The following is an 18,853-nucleotide window of genomic DNA, read 5'->3' as shown; positions in this document are numbered from 1 at the left end:
TGCCCAGTGTGAGTGCTGCGACCAAGGGCATGGTGACTGCAGGCCGCTCAGGGGGCTCCACGCAGTGGCTTACACTAATCCCGCTCTCAGGGTGGCTGAAGCAAGACAGCCCGTGGGAGGGCAGCCAGGGCTACAGAGAAAGACTTGTTCTCAAAAGCCAATAAAGAGAAAAAGCAGTTTATGATCTTCGCTGCTGTTGTCTGTCTCTTGGGAATGTGTACTGCTTGGGCAATTGGCTACTTTGTCCTGGTTTCTCTTTGTCTCCTGTTTTGCCAGGAACTGATCTGGAGTTGGAATGCCAGCCCCAGCCGGCCGTGTTCCAGCTCTGTGCGCTCTGACTTAGAATCAATCTTCTGAAATAGCTACACCACCAATTTCACGTCTGCTTGTTTGGTTTTTAATTTGAGAATTCCCTTTGGAAGAGATGTACTTTTATTCATGTGTGTCTGTGTCTGTGAACACCTGCCCTGTGTGTGCAGGTCATGTGGCGGCTGGTGGAGCTCTCTCCAGCCCTGTGCTCTAAAATCTAGCCAGGCGTTTATGTTCCAGCTCCCTTTTCTTTGTTAAGATGGAGCAAATCACAGTTTTCTCCACTTTGCTTTTAAAACTTATTATTATCTCTTAAATATTTTTCATAGTAGTAATATGTAATTTTAAATATCTACAAAAGTAAATTATCAAATTAATCACGAATTGACATTTGACATTCTATTTCTCTAAGAATATCTATGTTAATCTCATTAAAATATCGTCTCACTGGAGAACTGGATTGCCTGTCTTCAGCATTGTGTTGTGGGGGGGTGGGCGTAGATGGGCTTGATGATGTGGGGGCTTCAGAGTGAGTTGGAGATCTGAGCTATACCTGGAGGGCGATCCTGGCGAGCTAAGGGGCTGGGGGAAGCACCAAGCCTGGCAATGTGCACAGGCCACGTGGAAGTGAGAGTGTGCCTGTGTCCCTGTGGTGAAGTAGCCCAGTTGGAGCCTCACGCCGGGAAAGGGAAAGTAAGTCCAGAGTAGCACTTAGTGTGTTTGTCTTAGTGGCCCGATGCCTGTGAAGGAGGAGGGGACTGGGTCACAGCATTCTTTTAAGAAAGACTTTCTGGAAGCTGGAGAGATGGTTCCGTGGTTAAGAGCCCTGGCTGCTCTTCCAGAGGACCTGGGTGCAATTCCTAGCACCCACATGGCAGCTCCCAATAGTCTGTAACTCCAAGATCTGACACCTGCACGCAGACATACATGCAGGCAAAACACCAATGCACATAAAATAAAGTTAAATTAAATCTTAAAAAAAGTCTTACTGAGCAGTTACTATGTGAATGTTTCTGTGCTGTGTATGGGGCTAGAGTCTTTTAAAAATATCTCTCTTTTCCTTTCCTTTCTTCTCTGAGACAGTTTCGCCATGCAACACTGGCTGGCCTGGAACTTGCTCTATAGACAAGGTTGTTCTCTGCCTCCCGAGTGCATCATGCCTGGCTTGTTTTGTTTTGAATTATGTACACGTGTGTGAGTGTGTGTGCACGAGTGCAGTTGCCCCACGGAGCCCAGAAGAGGGCATCGGATCTCCTGGAGCTGGAGTTAGAGGCTGGAAACGGCAAGAGTATACACACTCTTAACCACTGGTCCATCTCTCTAGCCCCCACATCTCTGTTTCCTTGCTAAGCAGAATTGCAGTATGCCTTTAGGACATAAAAATTGGGGGCTGTTAGGTTAGTTTGGAAGTGAGGGGCAGTCACCATTCAAGGCAAGTGCCTGCTGGAGTTGCCTTTGCAGATGTGTAACTGGGCCATTGGAGAGGATGGAGCTGCTCAGTCTTAACTCCTTCTACCACATCTGTGATCTCGGGGTATGGTTATTTAATGTTACAGCCTGGGAAAGAGAATGACTGCCATATTTGCATCTCAAGGGGATGTGAAGTTCCAACTTAAAAATATATATAAACCACTGTTTTCCCCTCCAGGTATCTCAGAGGAGCCTTGGTATGTACTGTGGTTTGGAGTATTTGAATGATGAATATGCGTGTATTTCCATGGTCGTTTGCATTGGAGAATGAATATGCATGTATTCCTGTGACCATTTGCATATCTGTTTTTAAACAGAGACCAGATGAGGAAGCTGTGGTGGATCAGGGCGGGACCAGCACAACCCTCAACATTCACTATGAGAAGGAAGAGTTGGAAGGTGAGAGGCTGCCTCCCATGGCCAGGGAAAACAAAAGCCCTCTGGAGACCTGGGTTCACATCTGACTCTTTTTTTCCTGGCTGAGGGACCCTGTGGGGAAAACAGCTACCTTCCTTTGCCTCTTGGTCCTTATCTTAAACAAGAGCAGAGATAAGAGTGCCTCTGTCTGATAGGCTTGGTGCAGGACCCAGTAGGCAGCGTGAGACACAGGCATGGAGTACTGGGCCACTCAGCACAGATATCAACAATAGCAAAAACCCTTTCTTTGAAACTGTGAAGTGATCACTTAGTTCACTGACTCTTCGTAACTGCTACCCTTTTGTTTGTAGCACTGGATTTTTTTTTAAAACTTATTTTACATACCAACCAGTTTCCCCTTTCTCTTCTCCTCCCTTTCTCTCCACCACACCTCTTTTTTACCCCCTGCCCCAAATAGGGTAAGGCCTCCCTTAGGGAGTCAATAGAGCCTGGCATATCAATTTCAGGCAGGAGCGAGCTCCTTTCCCCTGCATCAAGGCTGAGCCAGGCATCCCACCATAGGGGGTGGGTTCCAAAAAGCCAGCTCGTGTACGAGGGACTGATTCTGACCCCACTGCTAGGTTGATCCCATGCAGGCTCCCTAGCTGTTTGGTCTAGAGTCTGTGAGCTCCCGCGAGCGGGGGTCAGCTGTCTCTGTGGGTTTCCCAACCATGATCTTGACTCCCACTGCATCTGTAGTACTGTTAATCACACAGGCAAAAATAGGACTATGACCACAATTTCTGAGATATTTGAAGCAAGCTTTATTAAATACTGGCTGGGATTCTGGACTCTGGCCAGGTCCCTACCCAGGATTTCCAGAGTGTTGGGCCAAATTACCTTAGCCAGGGGCTTTATAAAGGCAAACCCTGCAAGACTCTGCACTTCTGGCCTTCGTCCAAGCAGAGGCAAGCATATATCCAGCTGTACTTCCTGCCTCTGTGCCTCCCACTTACCTGTGATGGAGCACATCCTGTGCAGTTGGGGCCGCCAACCTTGTTTACAGAAGTGAGAACACGTGACTTGTTGTCCTACATGAACAAGAGCCCCCACATTCCAGGAAGTTATACCTGTAAGCGGGGCTTACAGGTTAGAAGCACTTTTTAAAATATAAATCTCTTAGACTCAGTAATTTAAACTTAAACATAACTTCAGCCCTCACAGTACCCGAGACACATGTTGGTGCAACTTCCAATTTAGTTTTGAGAACCGACCTGATGGTGGGGGAAGACTGGGTGGAATCCATCTTTTCTCCCTCTCTACTGCAAGGCAGACACACAGGTATCACCTCACCCTCCAGGCCTTGGCACCTTGCTTCCTCGTGCTGTCCCAACGCCTCGCAGGGTATTGTGAGCAGCTCCATTGTCCTCTAGCAATTACCTGTGCACTTTAATCCTCCACTGGGAAGTGGACATGTTTGAATGTTTTTGTGAGGGAATAGAATAGTAAACCCAGACAAGTTCTCTTGGATCTTGAGGGCCAGGTCTCATCCATCGAGGTCAGCTGAGCAACATCTCCAGATGATGTCATGCTCCCCTCTGCTGGGAAAGAAAACTGCAGGATGTCACATTGCTGGGGGACGCCGTGCTGGAAAATGACATTGCTCCTGATTAAGTGCTAGATTTATGACTCCTGATGTCAGCTTAATGCACTTTAACAAAAGCTAGTCCCACTTGGTTGTATTTGTAGTTTTAAGGAGGCTTGCCTGTGTTCCACATGTAGGACTTCCTGTGGTTATCCACTTAGAGTCATCTTGGGAGCCCAAAGGAGCAGAGTCTCCCTTAGGGCTCCCTGGTGGGTGCTCGGCCAACCGCACCAGCTGCAGTGTGGTCTGCAGCCCCATCTCTGTGGTGGCTCCAACCCATGCTTTCTCTTCTGTCCCAAAGACCCCGTGTCTCTCATTTATGGCTGTTCTCAGTGCACATGTGTGTGTGTGTGTGTGTGTGTGTGTGTGCGTGTGTGTGTGTGTTTGTGTGTTTATGTGTGTGTTTGTGTGTGTGTGCCTGTGTGTGTGTTTGTGTGTGTGTGTGCGCGTGTGTGTGTTTGTGTGTGTGTGCGCGTGTGTGTGTCTGTTTCTGTGTGTGTTTGTGTCTGTGTGTGTGTCTGTGTGTTTGTGTCTGTGTGTGTTTGTGTCTGTGTGTGTGCATTCTTATTTTTAAAAACAGCAACATCTTTCTTACAAGTTTTACTAAATTATTTGCACCCGCATGGCCCCAGTAGACTCACTGTGACATTCACTATCGAATGAGCGTGGTTCCACACCAGTGCTGGAGTAGATCTCAGCAGGGACTTGGAGTTCACATATCACAGTTGGGAGTAAGCAGCTGCTCATCTGTAATGCAAGACAGAAAAAAAGGCGCGAGAAAAGCTTCAGCTGGGGCTCTGGGTGGCTTGGAGGAAGGAGACCACACATCTCACCGGGGAGATTAGAAACAATGCCAAGGAGGCAGAGTTTGCCGAGAATTTGGTGAGTGCATGTGCAGACAGTGCCAGCACACTTGAGGAAGAGCAGCCTGGCTCAGGTAGAGAGTGTGAACCACTGTGGATACAGCAGTTATGGAAGGCGGAGGGCGCTGAGACCAACCACTGGGTGCTGGCGAAGCTACAAAGGTGTGCACGTGTATTCTTCTCCAGAATGTTCGTTCTGTGCCAGAGGTAGGGCTACCCGTTTTGCTCTCTTGAGCTGATAACCTGGTTTTTTAGGGTCGTTTATTTCCATGTTAAATATGTAAACTTGACCTAAAGGAAAGAAAATCCAAAGAAGTGAGGAGAACTGAGCACAGTTGTCCTGGACACACAGGATGGATACTGAGAACTGAGCACAGGGATACTGGACACACAATATGGCCACTGAGAACTGACCACAGGGACACTGGACACACAGGATGGACACTGAGATCGAGCACAGGGACACTGGACACACAGGATGGACACTGAGAACTGAGAACAGGGGTCCTGCACACACAAGATGGACCATATGACTGTAACCAGGAGAACAACTCTGTAACGTTCAGTTAGTGTGGAGGGCAGGGAAGAGACCCTGCTTCGTCAGAGCAGGAGACGTGAATGGCTTGATGTTCCTGATCTATGGGACCTGTTGTGGGAATTCATTCAGCCAATAGCCTTTTGGGTATCAACCAATGAGGGCATGGTCTGAGGTCTAAGCAGATGAAAACTGTGCTTGCTCTCTGTTGGTTGGTGGTCAGAGTTTGGGTCACAGCTTCCAGCACCCATAGAGGACCGTGGCTCTCCACCCTTATCATGACTTAAAACCAGGGGCTAGGAGAGTCGCGTGTAGAAGTGAACTTGAAATTCAAAGACTGGGTCCCACTGAAAAAGAGGAGAGAGCAAGGGTCAAGAGTCACCCTTGTTTTGGGTTATGAGACATCTGAAGGTGTCCGGCGGCAGCGGCACGAGAGTGCAAGGAACCCAGAACACCAAAGAAGACGGGCATCTGGAGTTCCCGGATACATGCCGGGCTCGCCGTGGAGTCTGTGGAACTGGGAGATGTGCTAGACAGAGCTTTGGTGACTAAGTGCCATCTGATGTCCTTACTGCATACAGCTTTACTAGAGGGCAGGGACAGAAGCCACAGTCAGAGGCCATGGGGCAGGAACTTGGCGGGGGGAGTGAGGCCAGTCATGATTCTTGGTGGGAAAGGAAGGAGAGGGGGAAACACGGGGAACAGCCAGTGGGAGTCTTCAAAGGTCAGCCATGGAAGGACTGGATTGAGGAGAGAGTGAGGGTAGCCATCCCAGCAGAGGGACAGGGGAGTGGGAGGCATGGGATGGAGAACTCCCGAGCCGGGCAGAGGAGCCAGACAGTGATGGACAGCGTTTCCATGAGATGCCCCGCGTCTTCTCAGTAAAGCAAGAAACAAGGAGTCAAAGGGAAGGAATGGGTGTAGGTAGGATTCAAAGACACCAGCTAAAGATGCCAGGAGCCATGGGAACAGTGTGGGCACAGCAGTGTTGCGAGTATAAGGCTTTGGAACAGCCCTGAAGCTTTTGATTCTGGGCTCCAGGCTTGGCAGGAAGTCAGGTGGAGGATGGAAACCAAAGGGGGTGTATGGGAGGAGTGGGAGCAGGAGGAGGGGCGAGAAAGGACGGCTGTCGGGTCACTTACTTCCGTGTCCTCCACTCTGTGCCCGTCTTTAGTGTCTCTAAACCCAACCACGCCCCCTCTGAGGTAGAAGGTCCGTCTGCAGCAGTCTAGGTGGTATGGCCTGCGGTGCTGGGCATGGCCTTGAGCAGTTTCTGTCCTAATCTTCTTTGCTGCTCTTGATAACCCCGTGAGTTAAAAAGAAAGAGTGCCAGCGTTCTTTTAGTAGCTGAGTCAAGAGAGGCTTGTTCATCCTCAGACATCCAGTGCTGAAAGGGAGCTTTAAGCCCAGCTGGGCTGACTGGGGCCTTGACCATGCTTAACCACTTCCTGCCAAAACCGGCCAAAGTCCCCATACAGGAATTGTCTCTTAAAATCACCCCATTGTTCTTGTAATAGCAAAAAGTAACATATATCCATAGTTTGTAAGTCATATCCCCTCCTTCCCTTCCTATTCTCCCTCCCTCTTCCAATCCTCCCTCCTCCCCACTCCCTCTCAGAGCCTTGCACACACCAAGGCGTCCAGCTGCATTCCCGTGCTCTAATATGTGACCTGCTGTGCCCTTCACATGTCCTTCAGTCTCACTTGTTCTTCATTAGATTGCCACACATCCTCGTGAGGTTTATAGCCACATGCAAGACAGAGAAAGACACTGCCAACTCTGTGATTGCTGTCTTTATTAGTGGAGTCTGCGATGTTTAATCATTCCAGAAGGGCCTGGCACAAAAACCCTGTGGTTCTTAGCTCTCGATTACGCTAGACTCCTTTTGGGAACGGCATTCTCACCATAGGTCTTCTGCTTTCATCCAGGTCATAGAACTCTGTATGTGGGGGTTCGGATGCCACTGGGCAGGCAGGGCCATCGGCACCACCGCACTCATGGCCAGAAGCACCGGAGACGAGGAGCGCGGGGCAAAGGAACCAGCCAGGGTGAAGAGGTCCTGGAAGCTTTGGCCCATGGTAATACCTTGGGGATAGAGGGGTAGCGCTCTGGGGAGAGGGGAGGTAACACCCTGGGGAGAGAGGACCAGTGTCTATGATTGGGTGGTATGGTGATTCATGGGAATGCAGGAGGCATAGGCAGGTCGTCTTGATTTTCTAGCCCTTGGCTAGGGTTCCCAGGAAGAAGGAATGTTTCTAAGAACTAAAAATGTCTTCCTGAAATTGACATTTCAACACCTCAGTCAACACTATAAGTAATCCTTTGCTATTTAAAATTCGTCAGCTCTCTAGAAAACTAAAAAAATCTATTTTTATGTGTTTGGGTGTTTTGCCTGCATGTATGTTTATGTGCCACATGCTTGCCTGGTGCCTTTGGTGGCTAGAAGAGGGGATATATCCCTGGGACTGGAGTTAGACAGTTGTGAACTACGTGTGGGTGCTGGGAACTGAACTGATTTCTAGGTTCTCATGGGACTTCTGCAAGTGGTCTTAGTTTATAGTTCTGCTCTCTGGTTTAAATGTTTACCCTTAGCCTTTTCCCAAAGAACAAAAGAACTTTTAAATCTGTATTCAGGACATCTATATATTCCCTTAGCTGTAAGGCAGAATGCTATTTTCATTCTGACTTGGAGCTAGATACACATCCAGACCTTTCTCTGTTGGTTTTCTAGACACCCCTTCTCAGCGTGTTCAGTTCATTCTGGGCACTGAGGACGACGAGGAGCATGTGCCTCATGAGCTGTTCACAGAGCTGGATGAGATCTGTCTGAGAGAGGGAGAGGATGCCGAGTGGAAGGAGACGGCCAGGTGAGGCCCTGAAGGAGCCGGGTCAGGAGCTCAGGACAGGCAGGTGCACACCTCTCAGCAGGTGGCAGGCCTGCTTGCCCTGACTCTTCATGGCTGAAGTGGTAGCTAGGAGGCCTGGCTCCTGCTCACACTGATGTAGCTAGCGTTGATGCATGCCCTACTGTGGCTGTTTCCCAGGGTCCGAGAGAGCTAAACAGGCCAGCTGGCCTGATGCCATGTGACAAGGCTGTTAGTCTTCCGTGTTTCTGTCTTTGTGGATTTCTGAAGTCATACAGAGCACAGATAAAAATGTCATTTTTTATTAATATGGTTTGTCAATATGTCCAAATGATAAAGATTAAATTTTTAAATTCCTATAGACAATAAAATAAGTGAAGGTAAGCAAAAGGAAGAAAATGACAGTTACCTTCAATCCTACTGTCCCAAGGAGAAAACAAAGCATATATTTAGGGTCTTATACATATATGTGTTTATAATTTTAGATTTGTCTTTAAATAAAAGTGGGATTAAGGTTGAGCATTGGTGATCCTCACCTTTAGTCCCAGCACTCAGGAGACAGAGGCAAAGGAGTTCAAGGCCAGCCTGGTCTACAACGTGAGTTCCAGGACAGCAAGGGCTGTTACACAGAGAAACCCGGTCTCAAAAAATAAAACAAAAAAGATTTGCACTGTGCCACAACTTGCTTTTCCAGTTTTTTTTTGTGTGTGTGTCTGGGTCAGCTGTTCTCTATGACCTTTTAGATATTTTGTTCTCTTGGAAAAAAAAAACATCTTCTGTCTGTGGCATCTCATTATTGGCCGTGTTTGCAGGTGGCTGAAGTTTGAAGAGGATGTTGAAGATGGGGGAGAGCGCTGGAGCAAGCCTTATGTGGCTACCCTCTCTCTGCACAGTCTGTTTGAGCTGAGGAGCTGCCTCATCAATGGCTCTGTCCTCCTGGACATGCGTGCAAGCAGCATAGAAGAAATTTCAGGTAAGGCTAACAAAGGGCCGAGACATTTTGTATAAGTAGAAAGTATAAGAGGCAGGTGTTCTGGTGCACACCGGTAATTCTGGAAGTTGGCAGGGCTGAAGCAGGGGAAAGACGGGTTCAAGGCCTGCACTATACAGTGGTACTTTATCTTAAGCAAAACAGACAGAACAAGGAAGTCAGAAAGAAAGAAAATGAAAGGGCTGCTCAGGTGGCTCAGTTAGTAAACATATTTGCTGGGCAACTTGAGTCCCACCCAGAAACTCATAACGGAAGAAGTGACTTACGAAAGTTGTCCTCTGTCCTCCACGAAGACCCGATGGCGCACGCCTTCATCACACACACGTGCACACTAATAATTGTGACAGTCATAAAAACTCCAAGAAGAAAATTAAATTAAAGATTTAGCAGTATAGCCGGGCGGTGGTGGCGCATGCCTTTAATCCCAGCACTTGGGAGGCAGAGGCAGGTGGATCTCTGTGAGTTCGAGACCAGCCTGGTCTACAAGAGCTAGTTCCAGGACAGGCTCCAAAACCACAGAGAAATCCTGTCTCGAAAAACCAAAAAAAAAAAAAAAAAGATTTAGCAGTATAAAATATGTCATCTAGAACAGATATGCAGGAACGTGAGCCGTAGCATTCCCATGTTTCAGCGTGGCATGCAGGATAGACCCGTCTGGTGGGGTTTTCTGATGTGAACAGACTTTAAGATACTGTGTTTGGGGCGCAGCTTTGGAGACTACCAGATGGCATATGGAACACTTCCCCTCAGATTGACTCCATTCTACTAGACAGGTTAAAGATTTCTCCATTCCAAGTGTCTAAATAATCATGCCTCTTTAAGGACTTTTGGGACCCCGGGGGATGGAGGTCAGTACTGATGGACTCCTGTGCGAACTCTTTCTGAAGGCGGTGCCCCAGTTGTACTCCCAACTGTGGGGGAAGTAGAATTAAAAAAAAAAAGTGAGTTCAGGGTTAGAGTCACGTTCACTGCTCTAGAGATAGTGGAACCTGCGAGAATGGAGCCCCAAAGTACAGTTTATACCCTGAAGACAGCACCACAGGCAAGTCTCAGGTAGTGGGCAAGCTGCCCTTAGCAATTGACAAAAACATGTTCTCTGTGGAGGCTTATAAAAACAGTAGCCAATCAGAAAGAGTGGACTCACCCTGTCCAATCAATACACCTCATACAAACAGTAGCCAGTCATAAAGAATAAACTTACTCCTGTCCAATCAATACACCTCATACAAACAGTAGCCAGTCGTAAAGAATAAACTTACTCCTGTCCAATCAATACACCTCATACAAACAGTAGCCAGTCATAAAGAATAAACTTACTCCTGTCCAATCAATACACCTCATACAAACAGTAGCCAGTCGTAAAGAATAAACTTACTCCTGTCCAATCAATACACCTGGAAGGGGCACAAAAGCACATCCCAGAACAGTGAGGTGTTTTTTAAGAAACTGAGGTCCCAACACTCATGGTTTCTGGGAGTTTTCCCAGAGCACTTTTATCTTCCCTCACACGACTCAACTCATAGACTGTAGTCCAAGTGGGTCGCATCTGTATTTCATCAACTTCTGACTATGTGTCTAAATGCCCGTGAAGTACCCCAGAAAGTTTGTTCCCTGTTTTCAGTGGAGGAGCCCCGGAGAGTTAGTGATATTATAATCATCAAGAATGAGGAGACCTTGCTGAAGTCTTGGGGGTAGTACTTGATCAAATTAGCTGTAAGAAAGACGGAGGGTGAGCTAAAGGGAGCGTGAACCAGGTTGTTGGATCTGACCAGATGAGATGGTGCTCCACTGCAGAGGAAGGAGACCTTCCCTCCGCCACCCCCTTCTCAGGGCTGCTCCTTCCTGGACCCCAGATTTGGTACAAACCACATCCAAGCACCTGTTTCTAAGGCGATCTTTTATAAGTGGGGAAGAAAAGTTTAAGTGGCTGCTGTCTGACTCAGGCAGAAAAAGAAGCAGCAGATGACCTTGCAGGTGGAATTTTAGGAGAAGGGAAGGGGGTCCATGTTACAGTGGGCTAGGATGCAGTGGTGACAGAGGTAGGGCTGAGTGGGGAAGGGGAAGCAGATGAGGGAAGGGGGTCCTCTTAAGTGGGCTAGGATGCGGTGATGACAGAGGTAGAGCTGAGGGAGGATGGGGAAGCTGATGAGGGAAGGGGGGCAGGAATATTTGTCCCAGAGGGACAAAGGACCGCCTCCAGATAGGAGGAGACAGATGTGGCACATAGGCACATAACGGTAAAGTAGGAGAAATCTGTATTAGGGTGAGGTGTTTAATTTTAATTGGGCATGTTAATTAGGTGAGTCAAAGGGGGCTTCTGATAGCTGGACTCGAGTCAGCCTCAGGAGGAGGAGGTGGAAAACAAGGGAAGAAACCTTGGTGGCAGCTTTAGGAATGCAACCCAAAGGTTTTTAAGCAAGGCAGAGGGGCTGGGGGAGAAGGGTAAGACCTGGCAGAGCCACCTGCTCCAGTGGGCCAGTGTCCCCTCAGTGGACCCTACAGCAAGGGCTGATTGCTAGAGCAGCTCAGGAGGTAGAGTGGTGGGAATCACTTGATGGACTGGTTTGGGGCAGGAAGGGAAGAATGTTCAGGATTCTAGTTTGTGGCTGGATGACTAGAAAATCCGCAGATCTGGTGGCTGGAAAGAGGATGAGTTTTATTTTGTACTTGCTAAGTTTTAGGGTGTGGGTACATCCAGATGATGTCTGCTCATGATCGGATCTTTGATGTGACTTGAGATAGGTCACACCGGTCCATGGCATTTGGTGCTTACAGTCTCCTTGCAGTTGAGATCATTGAGGATAAAAATGGGGGTGGGGACACCACCTGTCTGAGGATGACTGCGGGGACATAAGCAGGCTGATAGAAGCGAGTCTCCCGTGGAGACTGAGCTCAGGAGTGCAGATGGTGAGGGGACAGCCAGTGCCAGCTGCCAAGCCTGTGTTAGCCACCAGGACTGCTGCAACCCAAGTCCACATGTGTGGTGGTAACACCTGGAATGCCAGCACTCAGAGGGTAAGGCAGGTAGATCAAGTTCAAGACCACTCTGGGCTTGTGGCAAGATCTCGTCTCAAAACCAATCAAACAATCAGTTCGGAAGCCGGAAATCTGAAATGAGTTCTTGGCAGAGCTGTGTTCTTAAAGGCCCAGAGCAGACACGGATTTTCGTGACACTTTGGCGCTTGGCAGGGAGCGGCAGGTGATTCTTAAAGTAGGATTGTTTGCTTTTGAGAATTTTAAGTGGGAAGAGAAAAGCTAAAAACAATAGCTAGAAAAGGGCCCTCGTGGAATTTTCTTCTTTCAAAGTGCAAGATTTTGAAGCATGAGTGTATATGAGAGAAGAAATAATCATTATAAAGGCTAAATATGCAGGACTCCCGCCTTGATTGCTCACCCCTCTGGTCCCGGCACATAGAACAGGTAGGAGGACCAGCTGCTCACAGCTCAATGTGGCGGCCATCAGCATGGGGAGACATCGGCGCTGTCCTCTCTGTATAGGGGAGACTGAGAAGAGAGTGGTCATGTAATTCCAAGGTCAGATGGGTCAGGAATAATGGAACTAGGGATAGAGTGTAGGGCCTGAAGCTCTGGACATTTATCTAGAGCCCTGATGACAGAACCAAGTAAGACCTTCCGCAAACCTTGATAGTTTGAATGCTGGTGATTGGCTTCAGTGAGCAGTTAACTAATTTAAATAATACATTTTTAAACTTTATTATTTCATTTTATATTCGTATTTTGTCTGCATGTATGTCTTCTGGAAGAGCCGCCCATGCTCTAAACCACGGAACCATCTCTCCATCCCCAATTTAACCTTTCTTTAGGCTGCGCTTTCTTTTTTTTATATATACTTTTTTTAAATTTATTTATTTATTAAAGATTTCTGCCTCCTCCCCGCCACCGCCTCCCATTTCCCTCCCCCTCCCCCGATCAAGTCCCCCTCCCTCATCAACTCAAAGAACAATCAGGGTTCCCTGACCTGTGGGAAGTCCAAGGACCACCCACCTCAATCCAGGTCTAGTAAGGTGAGCATCCAAACTGCCTAGGCTCCCCCAAAGCCAGTACGTGCAGTAGGATCAAAAACCCATTGCCATTGTTCTTGAGTTCTCAGTAGTCCTCATTGTCCGCTATGTTCAGCAAGTCCGGTTTTATCCCATGCTTTTTCAAACCCAGGCCAGCTGGCCTTAGTGGGTTCCCGATAGAAAATCCCCATTGTCTCAGTGTGGGTGCACCCCTTGTGGTCCAGAGTTCCTTGCTCGTGCTCTCTCTCCTTCTGCTCCTTATTTGGACCTTGAGATTTCAGTCCGGTACTCCAATGTGGGTCTCTGTCTCTGTCTCCTTTCATTGCCTGATGAAGGTTAATATTCAGGAGGATGCCTATATGTTTGTCTTTGGATTCACCTTCTTATTTAGCTTCTCTAGGATTGCGAATTATAGGCTCAATGTCCTTTATTTATGGCTAGAAACCATTATGAGTGAGTACATCCCATGTTCCTCTTTTTGGGTCCGGCTTACCTCACTCAGGATAGTGTTTTCTATTTCCATCCATTTGTATGCAAAATTCAAGAAGTCCTTGTTTTTTACTGCTGAGTAGTACTCTAATATGTATATATTCCATACTTTCTTCATCCATTCTTCCATTGAAGGGCATCTAGGTTGTTTCCAGGTTCTGGCTATTACAAACAATGCTGCTATGAACATAGTTGAGCATATACTTTTGTTGTATGATAGGGCCTCTCTTGGGTATATTCCCAAGAGTGGTATTGCTGGGTCCAGGGGTAGGTTGATCCCGAATTTCCTGAGAAACCGCCACACTGCTTTCCAAAGTGATTGCACAAGTTTGCATTCCCACCAGCAATGGATGAGTGTACCCCTTTCTCCACAACCTCTCCAGCAAAGGCTATCATTGGTGTTTTTGATTTTAGCCATTCTGACAGGTGTAAGATGGTATCTTAAAGTTGTCTTGATTTGCGTTTCCCTGATCGCTAAGGAAGTTGAGCATGACCTTAAGTGTCTTTTGGCCATTTGAACTTCTTCTGTTGAGAATTCTCTGTTCAGCTCAGTGCCCCATTTTATAATTGGGTTGATTATAGGCTGCACTTTCAAGAATCCACTGGAGTTCAAGGTTGCAGCATCCCTGACAGTTACAACAATGCAGGGCTCATGGAGGAAGGACAGTAGAGTTAAGACAGTAATCGTGGGCTCTTAGTCAGCCAGAGCTGGACACGAACCCTGGCTCTTCGGCTTCGCAGATGTAAGAGCTTGGGGACTTTTGTAAGAACCGTCCCTTGGTTTCTTTGTTTGGAAGAACTCTGGCTGAGAAGTTAAGAGCATTTGCTCCTCCTGCAGAGGACTCAAGTTTGGTTCCCAGGACCACATTGTGTGGCTCATGGCCACTTGTAACTCCAGCTACAGGGGAGCTGATGATTCTCTTCCAGTCTTCCTGGGTACCTGCACACATATGGGGCATATACACACACATAAATAAAGATAAAAAATCCATTTTAAAATAGAATTAAAAAAGAATTTTCATCAAAATGCCCACTTTTTGAGTTTCAGTGAGGACTGGACAGATGAAAACCCCATGGTACAGTTCTGGGCATGCATTAAATACTCAGAGACTTCATTCCCTAAGCAATGGTTGGAGCTAAGTATAATGGTATAGTCACCGTGATTAAGTCCTACCTTAAAATTTTTTTAATTAATTAGATTTATTTTATATGGATTAGTCATTTGATATCATGTGTGCATGTACACCGCATGCCTGGTGCCCTTGGGGGCTATAAGAGGGTGTTGGGTCTCCTAGAACTGGAATTACAGATGGTTATGACCACCATGGGGGTACTCGGAATAGAACCCAGGTTCTTTGTAAGAGCAGTCAGTGTTCTTATCCATGGGGCCATCTCTCCAGCTCCGGTAAGCCCCACTCTTGCAGAAAGGTCACATTAACCCGGGAATTCATGGCAGCCTATGTAGCATAGTGACACTCTGTCCCTAAACCATGTGTTCACATTGTTGTCTCGTTGTTAAATAAGCAAAGGACGGTGTTCCATAGCTACAAAACCCAAATGCTCCTTCAGACAGGAAGCTGAAACCACCTTGGTGACCCTAGGAGAGCAGCTCGTCTCTGCCTTTTGCCCCTTCCCCTGCCACCTCATACCCTTCCCCTTAGGTTCCTGAACTCTCCGTCTGAGTGTTGCTGTGAATGTCTCTTTCCTAGACCTGATACTGGACCAGCAAGAACTGTTCAGTGACCTGAATGACAGTATGAGGGTTAAAGTGCGGGAAGCCCTTCTCAAGAAACACCACCATCAGAATGAGAGGCGGAGGAACAACCTCATCCCCATTGTCCGCTCCTTTGCTGAGGTTGGCAAGAAGCAATCGGACCCACATTCCATGGACAAAGATGGTAAGGACTTGGGGGGGGGGGGGGTCTCTCTTTTTTCCTCTCTGTTGAAAACACATTTGGGGACCAGTTGGTGATGCGAAATTACTGGAGGGAGAGGCTGTGACACTTAGACCCCTGGACTCTTTGATGGGTAGTGAGCTGGGTAACTAGGATGCTCCCTTCTCCCTGTGCCCTTGGATAGCATCCCAGGGGGGACTGCGAGGTGAGGGATGTATCCCCGCGTGCTCCCAGAGAAGGTGTAGCTCTGGGGAGAATGGTCACATCGATGAGGAGCTGGGCCAGAGAAGGTGAGCTGCAGCCTTGTCCAGTTAAACAAAAGTCTGCTTAGACACAAACTACCGTGGTCTAGCCAGGCCTCCAGGCTTGTGCTTTGGCTCCTCCCCCTGGAGAGTGTATGGCCCTGGACAATCTTCACATGGCACTTAATAAAGACAATGGCGGGACCTTTCTTCCATTTGTTGTGGGATTTCTGTGTGTTAGCTTAGGTCCAGAGCCTGTGTACAGGCGTGGGTGGGCCCAGCTGTTAACCGCTTCTCTTGCCATGGCTGGGCAAGGCCTCACCTGCAGCTTCTCCTCCTTTGCTGGCAAGCTGTTTGCTAAGCTCTCTGCAGAGGTGCTCGCGCACTGAGGGTCAGGATGGCTCTCTGCAGAGAGAAAGGAAGATAGGAAGGTAATGGAGGACTAGACCTCTGCCTTCTTAGCACTGAGTGCTGGGACAGACGTGATGGACCCTGCTTCATAGTCCTCCCAGCCTGTAGAGGTCACAGCTGGCTGTGATGGATGGCTGGATCTGAGGGGAAGGAAGGGCAAGCCATTGGCAGATTCTGTTTGACTGTCTCCAAATAGGTCAGACTGTTTCTCCTCAGTCTGCTCCAACTACAAGTCTCGAGGTGAAAAATGGAGTGAATTGCGAGCACAGTCCTGTGGATCTAAGCAAGGTGAGGAGACATGGCAGGTTGACTTCTAGACCGAAGGTTATCTGTAGTGGAGCCCAGGGTCTTCTGGAATCTTTCTGGGGTCTGGTAAGCTCCGACGGCTCATGAGCCTTCCCCAAGAGCAGCACTGCTTCTGTGGAAAGGGACGCCATCTTCCTTGTTGTCTCCCTCTGCACACTCAGCCGGCCGACTCAGCACAGCGAAGGCGGACTACTGCTGAGGCTCCACTGACCCTGCTCCCGGTGCATTAGTGACCCTCTGGCACCTGATGCCGTGCAGTCCCTCTCACTGTTGTCACTGCAGTATTTGCCGCTGCCTCCTAAAGCTCGTGATGGAGGGCTGTGGCTGCTGCATCTGATGGAGCAGTCAGTATTTGCAAGGAGACATAACATGACCCAGAACTCCCGAGGCGCTTCCTCCCAGCGGAGCATGGTGGGGTGGGATGAAAGTTCTCGGACTTAAACTTTGATTCTTGAGGTGGCTCAGTGGCTAAAGGTGTTGCTGCCTGAATTCTGCCCTGAAACCCACACAGTGGTGGAGGAACTGATTTTCACAAGGTGTTCTCTGGCTTCCATACATGGACTGCAGCATGTGTAGACACACACACATACAACACTCACACCCACACCCACACCCCACACACTAAATTATATATAGTGTATATGTGCTATAAATGATAAATGTGTGTATGTGTGCGTGCACACACGTGCATGTATTCTAAACTCCGTAGTTGTAGTCAGCTTTCTTTCCCTGAATCTTAATCACTTCCCCCCTTTGTTTTTAAGTAGTGGACTGATCTGATCTATGATCGCTCCATTCAGGGTTTTTATAAAGATCAAATAAAACAGTGAGAAACTCTTCTGTAGCCTTGAGTGATACTTGAAGAGAATGATTGCCAGCGAAGCCGATGGCTCCTAAATTCTCAAAGACTCCTGTGTACTTTCAGGTGGACCTTCATTTCATGAAAAAAATTCCCACTGGGGCAGAGGACTCCAATGTCTTGGTTGGAGAAGTGGACACTCTGGACCGTCCCATCGTCGCCTTTGAGAGGCTGTCCCCAACTGTGCTCCTCTCCGGCTTGAGAGAAGTACCTGGAACAAAGCAGAGGCTGGTCTGGCTGGTCTCTGCCTCGCCAGTGCTGGGATTATGAACCTGTGCTGCCAACTCCGGCTCCTCCCACTCCCCTACCTCATGGGCTCTGGGGATCTAGCTCAGCTCCTTATCTGTTGCAGGAGATTTGTTTGTATTGTTGCTCCAAAACTATCATTGGGGTTGAACTTTGGTTCAGAGGAGCCACATTCAGCTGGCTGGAATAAACCATAGAGTTTCCTGATGGACCCAGATGAAGAATAGAGAAGACACAGAGAGAAGTAAGGAGGGGCTTGGAAAGAACTGTGGCCCTTTTAGATTTGGGAAGGTGGAGAGGAGGGTCAGTTGAACATTTCTTGTGCTGCTCTGTGAAACTAAAGGTATCCAAAGAAATGAAATTTGGCAAATGGATATACTTCATTTTGCAGAGTTTGAAAAATTAAAGTATGTGTACCATACCATAGATATATATTCAGGATTTCAATGGGCAACTGCTTGAGTTTTGAAAAGGCTGATTCTATAATCACACATTTATTAGAAGTTATGGCCATCATGTGGATACCTAGGCAAATGAAATAGTTTTTTGCTTCTTATACTATAAAGCATGCTATAGGTATACCACACAATCCCACAGGGCAGGCAGTTATAGAAAGCTCTAATCCAACTCTAATAGAGATGCTTAATAAACAGAAAGGGGTAATTAAAACCCCCAGAGATAGATTGCACAGTGCTCTAGTAACTTTAAAGATTTTTATTGCTAATGAGAAAGGAACTAGAGCTGTAGAGAAATGTTGGATAACAGAAAAATCTGCTGAATTAAATCAGCCTCTATACTTTAAAGATGTGTTGACTTCAGAATGGAAACCAGAACGTGTGTTACACTGGGGAAGAGGTTTGACTTTTGTTTCCACTGGAGAAGAAAAGCTATGGATACCATCACGACTGATAAAGATTAGATTCAAATGGGAGGGCCCTCTTGTTTAGGAGAGGCAATAGTTCATGAAACAGCATGGCCAGACATCTAAATTAACTTACAAGACTAACCAATGCCTTTCATTTCATCAGACTTAACCTGCCAGAGAGGGAAACTCCCCAGAGTTAGAGAGGGTTTTGTTTTTTATCTTTCAGGAGAATGAAAGCATCCAACTAAAGAATCTAGAGATCACTGGACAAAGAAGACATCTGACTAAGAAGGATGAATCATGCAGAGAAAATGTCCCGAGGAAAAGCGTATATTGGCTTAAGGGTATAGCACATTTTCAGCAGGAAAAAATTAGATAAATTTTCCCAAATCTTTGTTTCTGCTGTTCCCTACAGACATTGAAGGGAAATGGTCTTTTTGTAGCCCCGGTCCAATTAACAATTAAAGCTGACTTTAGAGTTGG

The 18,853-nt window shown here is 47.5% G+C and overlaps 1 protein-coding gene across 3 annotated transcripts in view; it reads left to right on the top strand.

The window, feature by feature from the left end:
• LOC121444239 (electroneutral sodium bicarbonate exchanger 1-like) overlaps nt 1–18,853 on the top strand; it is a 34,487-nt gene extending 15,634 nt beyond the window's left edge. Inside the window, exons 2-8 of one of the 3 annotated variants that reach the window (XR_005973760.1) lie at nt 7,109–7,258; nt 7,912–8,047; nt 8,857–9,017; nt 15,256–15,444; nt 16,291–16,382; nt 17,326–17,749; nt 18,597–18,853. Coding sequence is in view for 2 of the 3 variants with exons in the window: in XM_041646040.1 (XP_041501974.1) it covers nt 2,097–2,178; nt 7,109–7,258; nt 7,912–8,047; nt 8,857–9,017; nt 15,256–15,444; nt 16,291–16,382; nt 17,326–17,529 (1,014 nt within the window). In the remaining variant the exon portion in view is untranslated. Of the gene's footprint in view, nt 1–2,096; nt 2,179–7,108; nt 7,259–7,911; nt 8,048–8,856; nt 9,018–15,255; nt 15,445–16,290; nt 16,383–17,325 lie in introns of all 3 variants that reach the window. The other 2 variants (XM_041646040.1, XM_041646039.1) reach the window with 2 other exon arrangements.

Source organism: Microtus oregoni, unplaced genomic scaffold (genome assembly GCF_018167655.1).
Source record: "Microtus oregoni isolate MIOR12 unplaced genomic scaffold, Mior012 000118F_ref0000498, whole genome shotgun sequence".
Taxonomy (NCBI): Eukaryota; Metazoa; Chordata; class Mammalia; order Rodentia; family Cricetidae; genus Microtus; species Microtus oregoni.
The sequence above is the reverse complement of the archived record's forward strand: the minus strand, read 5'-3'. Positions and strand labels throughout refer to the sequence as shown.